At 46.8% G+C, this 16,400-nt stretch overlaps 1 protein-coding gene across 1 annotated transcript in view; it reads left to right on the top strand.

The window, feature by feature from the left end:
- Nucleotides 1-16,400, top strand: part of RELN (reelin) — a 1,440,257-nt gene that overhangs the window by 854,748 nt on the left and 569,109 nt on the right. Inside the window, exons 15-16 of the mRNA XM_085653954.1 lie at nt 6,873-7,001; nt 14,452-14,561. Of these exons, the coding sequence (XP_085510080.1) occupies nt 6,873-7,001; nt 14,452-14,561 (239 nt within the window). The remainder of the gene's footprint in view (nt 1-6,872; nt 7,002-14,451; nt 14,562-16,400) is intronic.

Below are 16,400 nucleotides of genomic sequence, written 5' to 3'. Positions count from 1 at the left end.
TTCCGTTCAGCAGTTTCGGCTGTAACCGTGTCTAAAGTTTCCTATGGGAAATAGATTTTCCGACCTCTATTTTTTGAATTTCTCAGGAACTACTGAACGGATTTAAACCATTAAAAAAAAGGTCTCTTTCGATGTCTAAAGTTTCCTATGGGAATTAACATGGAGAAAACACGTTTTGGGATCCCCCTTTTTTCTCGGCCCCGCTTGCCGAATCACCCCGAAACCTTCAAGATAGGAGCTGACCAGAGCGCCCCACTAGTTTTGAAAGTGTCGCGAAGATTAATCAACCAGCGCCAAAGTTATTGGGAAAAGAAAAAATGCTTTTTTAATAGAAACAAGGTCCTAACTATAATTACCTACTGGCGACCGCCAGTAGGTAATATATTTTTTTTTGAGTTAAAGTTCAGGATCTGTAATTGCATTTGTGATGTTAGTTTCACCTTTTGACCTCAAAGGCACAAGAAGAAAAATGGGTGGAAGCTGACGTCAGCACGCAGACAAGGGCTTCTTATGGCTCCAGGGATGTCACCTGGTACTGTGTGCATAGCTATGGGCATTATGATGCCTTTGTTGATGTGGGAAAGCTTTCAGAAAAGTTTCAGTGGAATGCTGGTGCATGGGGATATTCAAAAGGTGAGGAATTTGCAGGTAGTTGTTACTATATCCACCAGAAAAAGCGTTACCGAAGGTAAGTAACTTGTTCTTTTCAACCATCTGTTTGGCATGCCTTTGGCTCCTAGAGTGCTCACAATGGTGTAAACCCTGCTTGTGGAGGCCATCCAGAACTGTGTGCAACAGAAAACATTATTGATTGTTGTATCGCCTTTCCTGACAGCAAAGCTGGACATTTAGCAGCTCTGCTGTAGTCATCTACAGAATTTTAGATTCCTTTAAATCTGTTCAAATCCTATCTCGAGTCTTCTTATTCAATGGATTTAATAGTATCTTTCTTTAAAAGCAGACTATGTCACTTGTTCTGTGCCTTAGTGGAACAGTCAAGTTGAAATCTCATGTTAGTTGGCTTCCCCAGAAGGACTTTGTTTCGGCGAGATGACAGCTGAGAGTCCATGTGACAGTGACAATATATTTTGTTACCTTGTCTTGCCAACTTCTTAAGAATCTGGTTGGCCATCTGCTCCGTTATCGAGTTGCCATGTTACTGGTCTATGAACATCACATTCAATTTTTGAACCTTTCGTTGCTGTATTTGACCAATTGCTGGTTCCATTGGATTTGCCGTTAAGGGTCCTTCTGGGCTCTCGAACAGTTTTGGTAACAAATGTCCGCCTGTTAGAAATTAGGTGACTCTCTCTAGGTGACTGACCTCTAGATGGCTCAGGGTATGTGGTCTCCAGCAGAGGAAAATATTCTATAAATTGGAGGAAGCTGCCAGGCATTTTAGTAGTGTTAATGGCATTGAGCCACAGATCCAGGACGGATGGATCTTTGTATAGAAGGACAGTAGACGACAGTAGTTTATGACTGTCACCTGAGCAAAAGTGCTCTCCTGCTGGCTACCTGATCTGGCCAATGGAAGATTTCTGTGAGAGGACACTAATCTGTGATTGTCAGGAGCTCTGTTTGACTTTCTCATCATCAGTAGAGTATTATCTGCACTCTCTGGATTTTGTCCTGATCTGCCTGGTAACCTAAGGATGGATATTTTTTCAGGGCAAGGCTTTTCCCATGTCTACCTTGTGGGATATTTCAGTGTTGATGTAATGTCCGTTCTTCAGCTGAGCAGCTTCTTTATCGTTTTCCTCCATTTCTTCAGATTTTCAGTGTCTTAAAAAAATTCCAGATGGAGGCGGTCCATGTGCTTCCTGTGGATCTCCTTTGGATGGAATTTGGCCTGGTTCTGCTGCTATTGTTAAATCTTGCTCTAGAACATTTTTGGACTTTGCCTCTTGCCATTTTACCACTCAGCAATCCCCTCCTTACCTCAATGATCTCTGGCTCAGATTTACATAACAGCCTGGACGTTGAGCTTCCAGGCCTCTGGAGGGAGAGCTATTTTGGAAAGCAGTGATTGGTGTTCAGCAGTCCTCTTTCTTGTACACCATCTCTCGCTCACACTCTCTGGAATGTAAACCTCCATCTTCGTCCCTGCAATCTCATTTACATTCGCCAATAGTTGAGGAACGTTTGTGTGGGTCCTACAGGGTTGTCTCTTGAGTGTCCAGTTTGTGACTAGGCCTTCTCTTTAGTGAGGCCCTAGTCCAAATTCACTTGTATTGAGTCTTTGGTAATGTATCTTCTTTCGAGTTTCACTTTCTGGCAAGACATTCAACTTTTAGCCTTTTGCCATTTTTCTTGGTTCTTTGTGTGCTTTAGGAGCAACTGTTTGAGCCTTTTCACAAGGTATCTTTAGCTGTCCTTTGTGCTGGGGAGTTTTTGATGGCTGTCTCCTTGGCTCGCAGGACATTGAGGCATTGCGCCTCATGAGCCCTGTCTGACTTGTCTTGCATAATACGTGATTTCTCACATCCAGCCTCTCCAGTGGAATTTCTGCCACACTCTCGAGACATGCGGTGCTCCAACTCGTTTTTTAAGTCTCGCCTGGCTATCGCGTAAGCGATCGCACAGTGAGACTTATGTAGGGGCTTCAGAAAATGCTCCCAAAGGCTTCCCAGGCGGATCAGGTGGCGGTTACGCGCACAACCACGCGCATTCCATTTGCCACCAGCTACTTCCTGCGCGTGCGCCGCCTCACGCATTCAGAGAGATTCAGTAAGGGGCACAAGTCCTTAGGAATGCGGTTTATGGCCAGTGCATGTGAGGCATTCAAGCGCGAAGCTGGCATCTGGCATCGGACTTGAAAGCAGCAGACTGCTTTTGCCAGCGCGCGCTCGGCCTCACTTCCTGCATCCCCTCTTACAACAATTAACTTTCATTATAACTCACACCCCATATGCTCGTTCCCTCCCACCCTTCCTTTGATGTCTGCTTTTCTTGTTGTTTACAAACCACGCCACACACTGCTGCACGCCACACACTGCTGCACGCCGCACACTGCTGCACGCCGCACACTGCTGCACGCCGCACACTACAGCACACCACACACTGCTGCGCACACTGCTGCATTACACACTGCTGCATTACATACTGCTGCACACGGCACACTGCTGCATGCCACACACTGCTGCACGCCTCACACTGCTACATGAAACACTGCTGCACGCCTCACACTACTGCACGCCACACACTGCTGCATGCCACACACTGCTGCATGCCACACACTGCTGCATGCCACACACTGCTGCACGCCTCACAGTGCTGCACGCCACACACTGCTGCACGCCGCACACTGCTGCACGCCGCACACTGCTGCATGCAGCACACTGCTGCACACGGCACACTGCTGCACGCCGCACACTGCTACATGGCACACACTGCTGCACGCCACACACTGCTGCACGCCTCACACTGCTGCATGCCGCTGCACGCCACATACTGCTGCACGCCATACACTGCTGCATGCTGCACACTGCTGCACGCCGCACACTGCTGCACACCGCACACTGCTGCACACCGCACACTGCTGCACGCCACACACTGCTGCACGCCACACACTGCTGCATGCCACACACTGCTGCACGCCGCACAATGCTACACGAAACACTGCTGCACGCCACACACTGCTGCACGCCGCACACTGCTGCACACCACACACTGCTGCACACTGCTGCATTACTCACTGCTGCATGCTGCACAACACTGCTGCACGCAGCACACTGCTGCACGCAGCACACTGCTGCACGCCTCACACTGCTGCACGCCACACACTGCTGCACGCCACACACTGCTGCACGCCTCACACTGCTGCACGCCTCACAAAGCTGCGTGCCGCACACTGCTGCACGCCTCACACTGCTGCACGCCGCCGACTGCTGCACGCCGCACACTGCTACATGCCACACACTGCTGCACACCACACACTGCTGCACGCCACAGAGTGCTGCATGCCACTGCACGCCACACACTGCTGCACGCCACACACTGCTGCACACCACACACTGCTGCACGCCGCACACTGCTGCACGCCGCACACTGCTGCACACCGCACACTGCTGCTCGCCGCACACTGCTACACGAAACACTGCTGCACGCCACACACTGCTGCATGCCACACACTGCTGCACGCCATACACTGGTGCACGCCGCACAATGCTACACGAAACACTGCTGCACGCCACACACTGCTGCATGGCACACACTGCTGCATGCCGCACACTGCTGCATGCCACACACTGTTGCACACTGCTGCATTACTCACTGCTGCATGCTGCAAAACACTGCTGCACGCAGCACACTGCTGCACGCCGCACACTGCTGCACGCCACACACTGCTGCACGCCGCAAACTGCTGCACGCCGCACACTGCTGCACGCCGCACACTGCTGCACGCCACACACTGCTGCACGCCACACACTGCTGCACGCCGCACAATGCTACACGAAACACTGCTGCACGCCACACACTGCTGCACGCCACACACTGCTGCACGCCGCATACTGTTGCACGCCACACACTGCTGCACACTGCTGCATTACTCACTGCTGCATGCTGCACAACACTGCTGCACGCAGCACACTGCTGCACGCCTCACACTGCTGCACGCCTCACACTGCTGCACGCCACACACTGCTGCACGCCACACACTGCTGCATGCCTCACACTGCTGCACGCCTCACACTGCTGCACGCCGCACACTGCTGCACGCCTCACACTGCTGCACGCCGCACACTGCTGCATGCCGCACACTGCTACACGCCACATACTGCTGCACGCCGCACACTGCTACACGCCACACACTGCTGCACGCCACACACTGCTGCACGCCACACACTGCTGCATGCCGCTGCACGCCACACACTGCTGCCCGCCACACACTGCTGCCCGCCACACACTGCTGCACACAGCACACTGCTGCACGCCGCACACTGCTGCACACCGCACACTGCTGCACGCCACACACTGCTACACGAAACACTGCTGCACGCCACACTGCTGCACGCCACACACTGCCGCACGCCACACACTGCTGCCCGCCACACACTGCTGCCCGCCACACACTGCTGCACGCAGCACACTGCTGCACACCGCACACTGCTGCACGCCACACACTGCTGCACGCCACACTGCTGCACGCCACACTGCTGCATGCCACACACTGCCGCACGCCACACACTGCTGCACGCCACACACTGCTGCACGCCGCACAATGCTACACGAAACACTGCTGCACGCCACACACTGCTGCATGGCACACACTGCTGCATGCCGCATGCTGCTGCATGCCACACATTGCTGCACACTGCTGCATTACTCACTGCTGCATGCTGCACAACACTGCTGCACGGAGCACACTGCTACACGCAGCACACTGCTGCACGCCGCACACTGCTGCACGCCGCACACTGCTGAACGCCGCACACTGCTGCACGCCGCTGCACGCCACACAGTGCTGCATGCCTCACACTGCTACACGAAACACTGCTGCACGCCACACACTGCTGCACGCCGCACACTGCTGCACGCCACACACTGCTGCACGCCGCACACTGCTGCACGCCGCACACTGCTGCACGCCGCACACTGCTGCACGCCTCACACTGCTGCACGCCACACACTGCTGCACGCCGCACACTGCTGCACTCCACACACTGCTTTTATGCGAGTTTATGCTACTGACATTGTAAATGACAATGCCTTTTATTTGTTTTAAAACCAAAACATAAATAAAAGGCATTGTAATTTTACAATGCCAATAGCTCAAACTCTTTTAATGCGAGACCTATTGCATTGCAAATGCTTGTTTTTAGGGTCATAGTGGATTTCCGGATTTGCAACCATTGATGAGTATGCAGACTCAGTAGAATTGCTTGGCTGTTGATCATATGATGAATCTTCGGTGGGAGCTTTGAGACTACATTTACACGAAAAGACAATAATTTTTATGCTAAATCCTGTTCTTCCTTGTCACAGTCCTGATGTTCCCTTCCTCCCTTCGACCGAGTTCTGCGTTTCTTTTTTTCTGTTTTTTACAGTTTTTATGTAGTGCAAACTCGACCCGAAGTTATTGGAGCACTTTACCTCCGCACCAGTTAACATTACACAAGGGCACATTCATTTTTTGATGGGAAGGGGAAGATTAAGTGATTTGTCCAGAATCACAGGATGTTGAGCCGATGCCAAAACTCGAACCTGTTAATGTTGACCCAAATAAAAGACCAAGCAACTGCTGCAAAGGTGTTCTTCTGCTACTTTTTCCTTTCAACAAAATATCAAATAACTTTTTGTCCCTTTTTCTTTTTTCTTTTTTCACGGTTTCTTTACCTGTGTTTCCTTTATTATCTTTCTTTCATTTGTCGTTCTTTTTTATTCCTTCTTTTTCTTTCCTTTTCTTCTTTTCTTTCTCTCTTCTTGATGTAATTCTTGCTTTTTCATGTGTCTTCTCCCTTTCTTTCTTCTTATTTTTCTTTCTTTATGCCTTTGTTTCTTTCGTGTGTTCTTTTTCTTTCTTCTTTCACCATCCGTTTCCTCCTTTCTCCTCCGCATCGCCCCTTTCCTTCTTTTCCCTTTCTCATTTGCATTTCTTTCCATTGTTATTTCTCTCTGTGTACTTTCTATCTGTCTCCATGCCTTTCTGTGTGCCTTTTTATCCTTATTTGGGGTGTGTGTGTGTTAAAGATGAGTTTTTTGGTTATTCCCTTCTGTTACCACATGTGCCTTCTGAGCTTTACAATTGTACTTAATGATTTGAGATCTTTCAGACACCTGGACTTGTAGAAAATGTGTTATTGGCAGATCGTGCAGTTGACCCTGGCTAAATTGTCCCTTTTTCTGTCTTTGTTGCTTTTTCCTGTCAGTGTAAGCCTGGAGTTTTCCACAAATCACGGACGCTCTTGGTCTTTGCTTCACACAGAGTGTTTGCCTGAGCTATGTGCTGGCCCCCACCTTCCCCACAGCACCATCTATTCTTCTGAGAACTACAGTGGGTAAGATACCTGGCTCCTCTAACAATGCATCTTAAGCCCATATTTATGTGTGGCACACAATGGCACTCAGACAGATTGTTGTCTCAGCTGGGGATGGCATGTAATGTTCGCACTGGTGGGTGTGTTGACCTCTTTTCCCTCACAGAAATGGCAAGTTTATCAGCAAGCTCTTTGTTATTGGAAATGCATGGGGGTTTGCTGATTCACACTGCCCATCACAAAATTTCATTTTAGGACCATGCAAAGCATAGAGAGCTCTGATGAAGTCCTCGTCCAGGGACCCCTGATAAGAAAAATCAACTTTTGCGAGTCTCGAGAAAATAGTGAGGTATTTTTCTGGAAGGAAGAAACAATCACGATACAAGCTTTTGTGAAAAAAATAGACTCCAGAGAAAAAGGCAAAACTTCGAATTAAAGTTTTGGGAAGATCTAGTAGCAGCACACGACCCAGAACAATAATTATGGAGCTGAGTTGACATAGGTTTGATTCATCTAAGGCCACCGTGCATACAATGGCGAAAAGAAATATATAGAAAAACACTTCCAGAAGAAATAACATACCACTTGCTTTTGTAAAGCGAATGTTTGCTCCTTGGTACGTCTTCGTGTGGGATAGCAGATGTCTGATGTTATCCAACTTTGTGGTATTTCTTTTAAAGGTCTCCAAATAATAAAAGGCTGAATGCTGGGATGTATATTTGTTAATCAAGGTCAAACTCAAACTATGGGATGAAAGCATTAGTTCACCGAGTCAAGAGACCCAGCATGGCATCCCGGTGAACTCCCTGTGCACCTCTGGGACTAGTGAGCTTCAGCACCCCATGGGTGTCTGAAAAGAACTTTGTTGGGAAGCAGTCTCCCTATCCAGAGAGTTCACTGGGCATACCTAACACTTTCATCCCCAACCAATCCTCTGCAGACTGGCTTTGCCTCCTTCACACAAGGAGGTATGCTACCAGAAATTAAAACAGTGGTCCATCATGGTGGCAGAACTTTACAGCATTATCCTCTTTCACTCTACAGGTTCTGTGTTACAGTTCACACAAAGGAAGGCTTCTACTTCTGCTTAATTTAGGATCATTTCATGGGTGACCTTAATTTTCACTCCTTCATCGCACACATTGTTTGATGCAATTCCATTTTGCCCCATAGAAATACCCAAATACGTATATTCCTTGACGCAGTCAGTGGACATGCCACCCAAACTCACTGGGTCTTTTTTAGAACACGGCTTGGTCCCTGACAATTAGATATGAAAGTCTAAGTTGTTGGTAATCAGCTTCAGATGACCACCAGTTTGGTTCTCCAGCAGCCTCCTTCCTTCTGTGAGCTGCAGGAGAAGGCTTCCAGAACACCACAGAGCTCCTTTGTCTTCTGTCCCTGCCCAGTTTGGTGGTGGAGCAGGGCCAAGTCACCGAGCCTTCCTTTTATCTCTGCCCTTCTCACATGAATTTAGTGGTGGGGGGAGTAAGTCAATAAAGGGAGCCATGGCAGTGGTCTTGCCACAGCCCAGTAAAGGAGGGGGGTGCAGAAGGGCTAGGATTGCAGGCATCTGAAGAAGATCGCTATTGGCTTAAATGATGGATTTATCATCCCTAAGAATCAATTTAAGAAAAATGTTCCCCGGAAGTTACAGTGATACAGTCTCCTGGTACAAAGAAGTCAATCTCTGGTAAAGAATACAAAATGTGAACATTAGCCCTTCCCAGGCTAATAGAGTCAGTGCTATGGTAGACAATGGAGACGTCCAGCCTTCAATTGTGTACCCTGCTTGGATTTAAAGTAACTTGTCCTCTTGTGTGAATGGATGCTGGATGCAGTGGGATGTGAAAAAAATGTGCTGATTCCAATTCCATCTGCAGCTGTGTGTATGTGTGTTAGAACTTGTGAGGTGCTAGAGTCTAGATGCCCGAGGGCATTGGGGGAGGAACCGTACACCACCCATCACTCCTTGAGAACCCGCTAACAAAAGGGTAGAACCCCCAGCCAGTCTGGAGAACAAACTCTGGGAACCACTGCGCTAGAGTGGTCCTTGCTAAAGATGTCAGCGTTGTCGCAAGATCCTGGCAGATTGCCCATTGTTATGCCATCCGCAATTACGGTTCTCTGCAATCATTTTAGTTAATTAGAATTTCAGTGTTGGGAAAGATGAATTGCCCTTCTATCATTTAATTTTTGAGGTTGAAGTGATGAAGGATGTTTCACATTCTGTAAACCAGCCTGTGACAAATGTGTGATTATTAGTGTACCTCATTTCATATTGACATTTAATTTAATCCCAAACCAACTTTCCAAGCAAGCACAGCCTCGAGCTTGAGAGTAAAATAATACATGGACCATTAATCTAATAACCAGATGAGGGATGAAAAAAAAGGTGATAACTGTATTAACATCTGTGGAGGAAAGTAACTCAAGGAAGGTGTTGTGGCCATTTTGTTAAAGACATGTGCAGATGGCTTGGAAAGACAGCTTCTTAAAAGAAATAAAACCTGGAGAACAGAGAACATCGATTGAAAGAAACAAACCGTCTTCGTATTGCATGCATGCATCAGCAGTTCTATAGTTCATATCTACCTTGCCTGTAGGGAAGGAGAGGTGAAACGCTGTAGGGAATCATAGCAATTTGGAACTTGTGACGTTTTGCTCTTTGAGACGTTTCCTGGCTTAACTTTGCCTTCGGTGGTGCAAGTCTTTCTGTGCATTGAGTTAATTTTCATTGGATAATGTTCCTTCTAAACGAGTCGACCAAGCAAGAAAACGTATGCAGACATTTTCTCTTCAAGTATACATTTTGCATAGTTTTCTAGGCAGAACTGCAATTGTTTCCAGATTTTTTTTCTATATGTGAGCTGCAAAGATTTCCCTCCAACTTCACACACAAAAAATCCCACCTTCAACATCCCTAAATAAGGAGCTAGGTAAAGAGGAGGAAGGGAATGTAAGATTCTTTTCAGTATTAAGGAGGGTGGTTGATGGAAGGATATATGTAGCTCTGAGGATCCGTATTGCCCATGTAGGAGTCTTTTGTCTTTAGCTCCTTTCTTGAACTGCAATTCATGGCTAATAGGTGTCAGAATATCAGTAATAGCCATTTTCATTGGCATAAACATTATGGCCCAAGAATTGTTTATGAAAATATTGCCCAGTGGATGTAGATTTTCTATTATTAACTCCAGTGTATCGATTTTTTGTAAACTGTATTTAGAACACAATATTTTTGCAAGACTACATGTAGGCCATCATATTCTGGTTCCATGCCATATTTTTATTTTTCTACCTATGAAGGATTTCCTGAATGGGAAATCATTTTGAATTCTCGCTGATGTGATTTTTTTACCCATTTTATCCACAAACCACATGGGGCAGATTTATGTTAGACTTGCGCCACTTTAACGCCGCCGTTGCGTCACTTTTGTGATGCAGCGGCGGCGTAATCCCTGCCCCTCATTGCGCCCCATTTACATCGTGACGCATCTATGGAGATGCGTCACGGTGTAAAGCCCTGCGCCACATTAAACCTGCGTCAGGTTTAATGTATGCAGGGTGGGCATTCCATCAGAAAAAGCCTCGGAAAAGTGACGCAGTGAAATCTACAAGATTTCACTCACTCACTTTTCTGACGCTGCTGCGTCAAAACCTTGCGCCTGCTTGAAGCATGCGTAAGGCATGACGCAGCATGTTAGGTATGGGCAGCCCCTAAACATTGCTGGAGTTGCGTCGTGCTTGCGACACGACTCCAGCAATGCGCCGCTCTTACGCCATCAGATGCGTCATGCATCTGTTTATCCTTGCGCCACGATGCGCTGCATTGTAAGTGCGGCGCATCTGTGGTGGCGCAAGGGTAAACTTGCGTGACGCATCTTTCCTGACGCATCCCTGCTGATTTGCAGGAATGGGCCAGGAAACATAAATCTGCCCCTTGATCTTCAAGGACACAAGTCTTTATAAAAAGCACTTGTGAGGAAAGGGTGTGTACTGAAAATGAGCTAAAGCCAGCCATGAAGCCATAGTGGTAGGACGCCGGTTTGGATTCCTACTCTCAAGAGTTTGACTTAGGTTGTCTTCCAGTTCTAACGGTAAGCAGTGTAAATATAGACTTTGGGAAACAGAATTCTCTACCTTTCTTCCTCCTACAGCCCAACAATGGATCTGCCTTCAGTGAAGTGTGGAATAATGTCATAAGAGGCGGTAAAGAGCCTTCAGTGGATTTTGTTCAGAAACATACCTAGCGTGGAATGTTTGAAGTAATTGTGTGTCACTACCAAGAAGTGAAAGGACCTGTATAGATGAAGGAACTGTACAGGTTACTTGCTGCTTAATGCCACTATCTCTAGTGACACCGAGCAACAACTAACGTGCATGCACACAACACACAACACTAACTAATAAAGGCATGTATTACACCTAGAGGTGGTAAAGGGCGAGGAATAATCATCAAATGGGGTATAAACAATCAAGACAACAGCTTACAAAGTGACCAGTCAGTGAGGCACATGCATCATGAGTTCCCTCTGAGGAGTTTGCTCCTCGTCCTCCAATTTTTAAGATCATTTGTATAAAGTTGTTGAGGTCCCTTGAGGATGGGGTGTGCTCCCTCATGTTAGCATCAATATGGGACAGCTGCAAAAGACCAGCTAGGAGGCCAGGTTTTGTAAGAGAAGAAAAAAGGAAACCTTTGCAGATGAGCCAGTGGAATACTTTGGGGTAGAACAGAGTCTTGGGCTCCACGCTGCCTTGCAGGAGAAATTCTGGGTGCAAAAAAAGCAAAATCAGATTCACTGCTGATAGGAAACTGTGGAAGTAAAGATGCCCACTGTGCTACAGGGAATCACTTAGGAACCTTACCTTCTCTGGGGACTTAGAAGTAACTAAAGCTGAACAGCCTTATGTCTGTCGCGATGAGTCACAGGTTGATATTGCAGTGCGCATGGGAACCATCTCTGTAAGGCTAGCTGTTGAATGAAGCTAGACCCCTCTGAGAGGGCCTCATATTACTTCTGCCCTCTAGGGATCATTGCTATGGTTTCATCCAATACCTGAGGACACCTGCTGTACGTGTTCAGATAATGACCACATACTGTGTTGGAGGTCTGTCCACAGGGTGTAAAAGGTTCCCAGTTTCAGGAACAATCACAGATGCCTCTGGATGTCCCATGTGACCACACTCAGTGGCCTGACCTCACAAACAGTAAGAGATAGGAAATCAGGCCGTCTTTCTCTAGCCATTCTTATGCACTTCTTATTGCCCAGCTGTCTTCGGTGGCTCCATGAAGGCAGGAGCTCAATTGACATTCTTATCGTCCGAAGGAGGCTCTGGATTCCAATCCATATTCTATAATGGTGATGAAATACTTGGCTTTTCTCCAGCACCTGTGGACAAATCCTTAAGACTCCTCAGAACTCTGTCAATGCTGAAGAAATGCTTTGATCAGAGATATTATGTGATGCAGCAGCCCCAGCAGCTACTCAGGTCACCTTTCTCGGGAATCTTGATGAGATATCCCTCCTTCCAGTCTGACGGAGCCTTTGCCTCTTCCCAGATCCTTCCAACATGGGGAAGAGCATGTCTACTGATGATTCAATGTCTACCTTCAGTGCCTCCACAGGAATGTTGTCAGGTCCTCCTGCCTTCCCATTTCTCAGATGTTTGATGGTATTGGTTGGTCTGCTGCAGTCGATTAGCAAGTCCTTTTCGAATGGAAGTATGTCTGGTGGAGACTGCGTCACAGGTTTATTTCAGCACTTCTTCAAAGTGTTCAAACCATCATTGTTGTTGGCCTTTGTTACCCATGATTATCTTCCCAGCTTTATTTTGAACAGGTCTTTCTGGCCCTAGTCTCTCAAACCCATTAGCAGATGCATGAGAAGACCGACAATGTGGCAGCCACATCAGCGCAACTTGGCCTCAACATCCACATGGGAAAACCATGATCCTGAAGACTAACACAGCCAGCACAGCTGCAGTCATTCTTGCAGGCAATGCACTGGAAGAGGTTGAGGCCTTCACCTACCTGAGCAGTGTCATAGGCAAGCAGGATGGCACAGGCGCCAACGTCAAGGCAAGAATCAGCAAAGCAAGGACTGCCTTCATGCAGCTAAAGAAGATCTGGCGCTCCAAAGACCTAACGTGGAAACCTGGGATCAGGCTTTGTAACACCAATGTAAAATCGGTCCTTCTGTATGGAGCAGAAACCTGAAGGACAGCAGTGACCACCAGCAACAAAGTCCAAACCTTCATCAACACTTGTCTAAGGAAAGTTCTCCAAATCCAAGAAACACCTGGTGCCAATGCTTCGAGGCTGAATGCAAGGAATTGAGCCACACCTGGAGTCAGATTGAAAGAAAACCCAAGACAGAGCTTCCTGAAGAGTTCTGGTTAACGGCCTATACCCCAGGAATGGTAGTAGGCATAAGTAAGTAAACAGTCGCAGCCATTTCAAAACTGGATGCATATTTAAATACTGTGAATGAGGGTATGGAAGTTCCATACTGGCTCCTTCATGATCTTACTTAGCTACCCATACACAGTTTCAACAGCAAAGCCAAAACATATGAGCGCTCTCAAACATCTACATGACTCGGATGCTGCTCATCTTGTCTGTTTGGCAACAAGCACTGGGGATATATATGGAAACTTGCATATGTATTTACTTTCCTGTACAGACTCACCTGAGAAAAGGGGTATGGAATGACAGACCGGCCGGTGACAAAAGATAAAGAGGGAGGGTAAACTTCAAATTGAAGCTCTTTTCAGACAGGTGGGACATGAGGGGAATACTTATGTTGCTGGTTTGCTGACATCTGCTGACTCCCTCCATCACTGCAGCATATAAATACATGTTTTATGGATGATATGTGCAAAGACATATCAAAGTTGGCTATTTTACTTGACTGTACCACTCTGTATCATTTTTTCAGCATTGCAGCATTGTTTGTATTAGCACCACAGCACTGGCGGACAACCGAGGTTGATTTGTTGAAACGCAATAGGGTGGTGGGGGGCGTACATCAGAATAGTATGGATGAAAATATTAATCTGCAAAAATATCAGCTGCAGTATATTTGCTACCTATAAGTGTGTATATGTGTGTGTCTCTGCACTCCAGGTACACAGATGTGGATTTAAAAACAGTAAATCTATACCTAACTATACATACTTACCTTCATGATATAGTGATAGTCGATTTACTACAGTCTGTATTTATGTAAGACAAAATAAAATACTCAATATCCTCCTAGGAGACCTGTAGTGGATGGTGTTGGTTTTGCCAGGCTGTCTACTGGGCAATGCAGTAATATCTTCTGGTGGAAGTTTACCGGGGTTACCACAATAATCATATTGGTGTTTAGCTAAACGTAGAAGGTGGGAATGTGCAAGATGAATGTCACTGGATACAAATGTTGAACATGTTGACCGCTAAAGGGCAGCCATGTTTTTTATTCGTTTTAGATGGAACAGAATCACCATTCCCCTTCCTAACGCAGCACTGACCAGAGACACCAGGCTCAGATGGCGGCAAACGGGACCGATTCGGGGGAACATGTGGGCAATTGATAACGGTTAGTGTTGTAATCTCTAAAAAATCAGACAAGCTACTTTGGTACACAGGTAAATATGGCGCTATAATAAAATACAGATCACATGCATGCAGTGGGGATTGATAAGGAATGGCGGTGGGGACGGGAGGAGTTGGAAAAAAGGGAAAAAAAGACGACCTACCTGCTGGTCCTCAGTCACCAGCCGCCACCTCTCCTCTGCCCTCGCTGTTTTCCTGGTTCCTGGCAGCACCCAGGATCCCAGACTCCCCTAGCCAATCATGACGCTGCTGTCACCAGCATAACAGCAGCGTGATGATTGGTCTGAGCACCCTGGTTCAGTGCTCAGACAGTGGAGAACATGCTAAGTGCGCATGATGGTTTGGCCAGCTCAAGACCGCCCAAACCGTCATGCGCACTTATGGTGCACCAACCACTCCTCCCTACGACGCAAGCCCAGCCCTGTCCTGCCCTAACCTAGCACCATTACATTAAAAATAAAATGATAATAAAGTTCTGTTATTATCATTTTATTTTTCCTTTGCACTACTTTTAAAACAGTGGGGAGACGCTCCTCCACCTTAGCGCAGGAGCCGCCGCTGCATGCATGTGATCTACTCATGCATCCCTAACTTTTGACATTTAAAGAACTCTCTTTCATTAAAATAACGCATGTGCTTTTGTTGGCTTTTTATGGTGGCAGATATCTCTTCAGTGGCGTAGCTAGATCTTTAACCACCTGTGCCGGTCCCTGCGTTTGCCACCCCACGGCGGCCGCAGGTAAGAGCGAGGGGGCACTGCTGCCGCCCCCCCAGTCTCCCTTGCTACACCACTGTATCTCTTCATACTTATTCATTGGGACGGTAAAAACTTAGATATATTTTCAAAATGAAATATGCATAATACATTATGTGAAAATTATGCATACGACACAAAGTAACTTTGGTCGATCTTCTGCATGAACATTGTATGCAAGGTTTTCCCTGGTGTACAAAATTCATAGGAAATACCTGCTCAATGTAAATTCCATAAAGTTTTTAAAGCTACACAGCATGTGGGCCATGGTAACACACAGGGCCCGATTCATAAAAGCAATCTGAGACAAAAGTCTAACTTTACAACTTTTGGTATTCATAGAGGTCATTTGCGAGTCGTATCTTTACCTCGACAGTCGGGCCGGAATCTCCGGCTCGGGACGGATGAAGTGAAATCAATGGGCCGGAATGCAATTTTTACAAAACGTAGCATTAGGAATTTGAGATAAATGGTAGAGGAGGTCATGAAAATCAGCGTGGGCAGGGAAAAGGGTGTGGCCAGACACTACATCACGTACCAGAAAGGTTTGTTCCTTTGCATCATGGTACATGGAGTCCACAATTTGCACTCCCCTTAGTGTTGACTGCAGTGTTACACCACACTCAGTGTTGACTGTAGTGTTACACCAAACTATGATGTAACACTACAGTCAATTCTGAGGGTAGCTCAAATTGTGGAGTGCATTAAAAAAGAATTGCAAGCATTACTTAACATTTGGAAAAGTTATAGTATTTATCTCTGCTAAGCAACCTTGTCTTCTTTATCCGAGTATAACTTGCAAACTGTAAGCCACCATTGCAATTCTAAATGGGACATGTTCTTTGCCCTATAAGGTAAACTCTGATTTCTAATGGCTTTAGTTTGTCCTATAGCCTGGATGCAGCTAGTTTTCATTTTGCCTTCTCTTTGCATAATAATATACAACGGCCTTTGATGTGACCGCTCACAAATTCCAGCATGGTTTTAACACTCTCCTAATCAGATAGTGACCAGAAGCAGCCTTGTTGTTGTCGAGGCGCACCTTTCCTTTCTTACATACATGCGGTG

This window comes from Triturus cristatus, chromosome 4_1 (genome assembly GCF_964204655.1).
Source record: "Triturus cristatus chromosome 4_1, aTriCri1.1, whole genome shotgun sequence".
NCBI classification, from domain to species: domain Eukaryota; kingdom Metazoa; phylum Chordata; class Amphibia; order Caudata; family Salamandridae; genus Triturus; species Triturus cristatus.
This window is presented reverse-complemented; position numbering and strand designations above follow the sequence as displayed.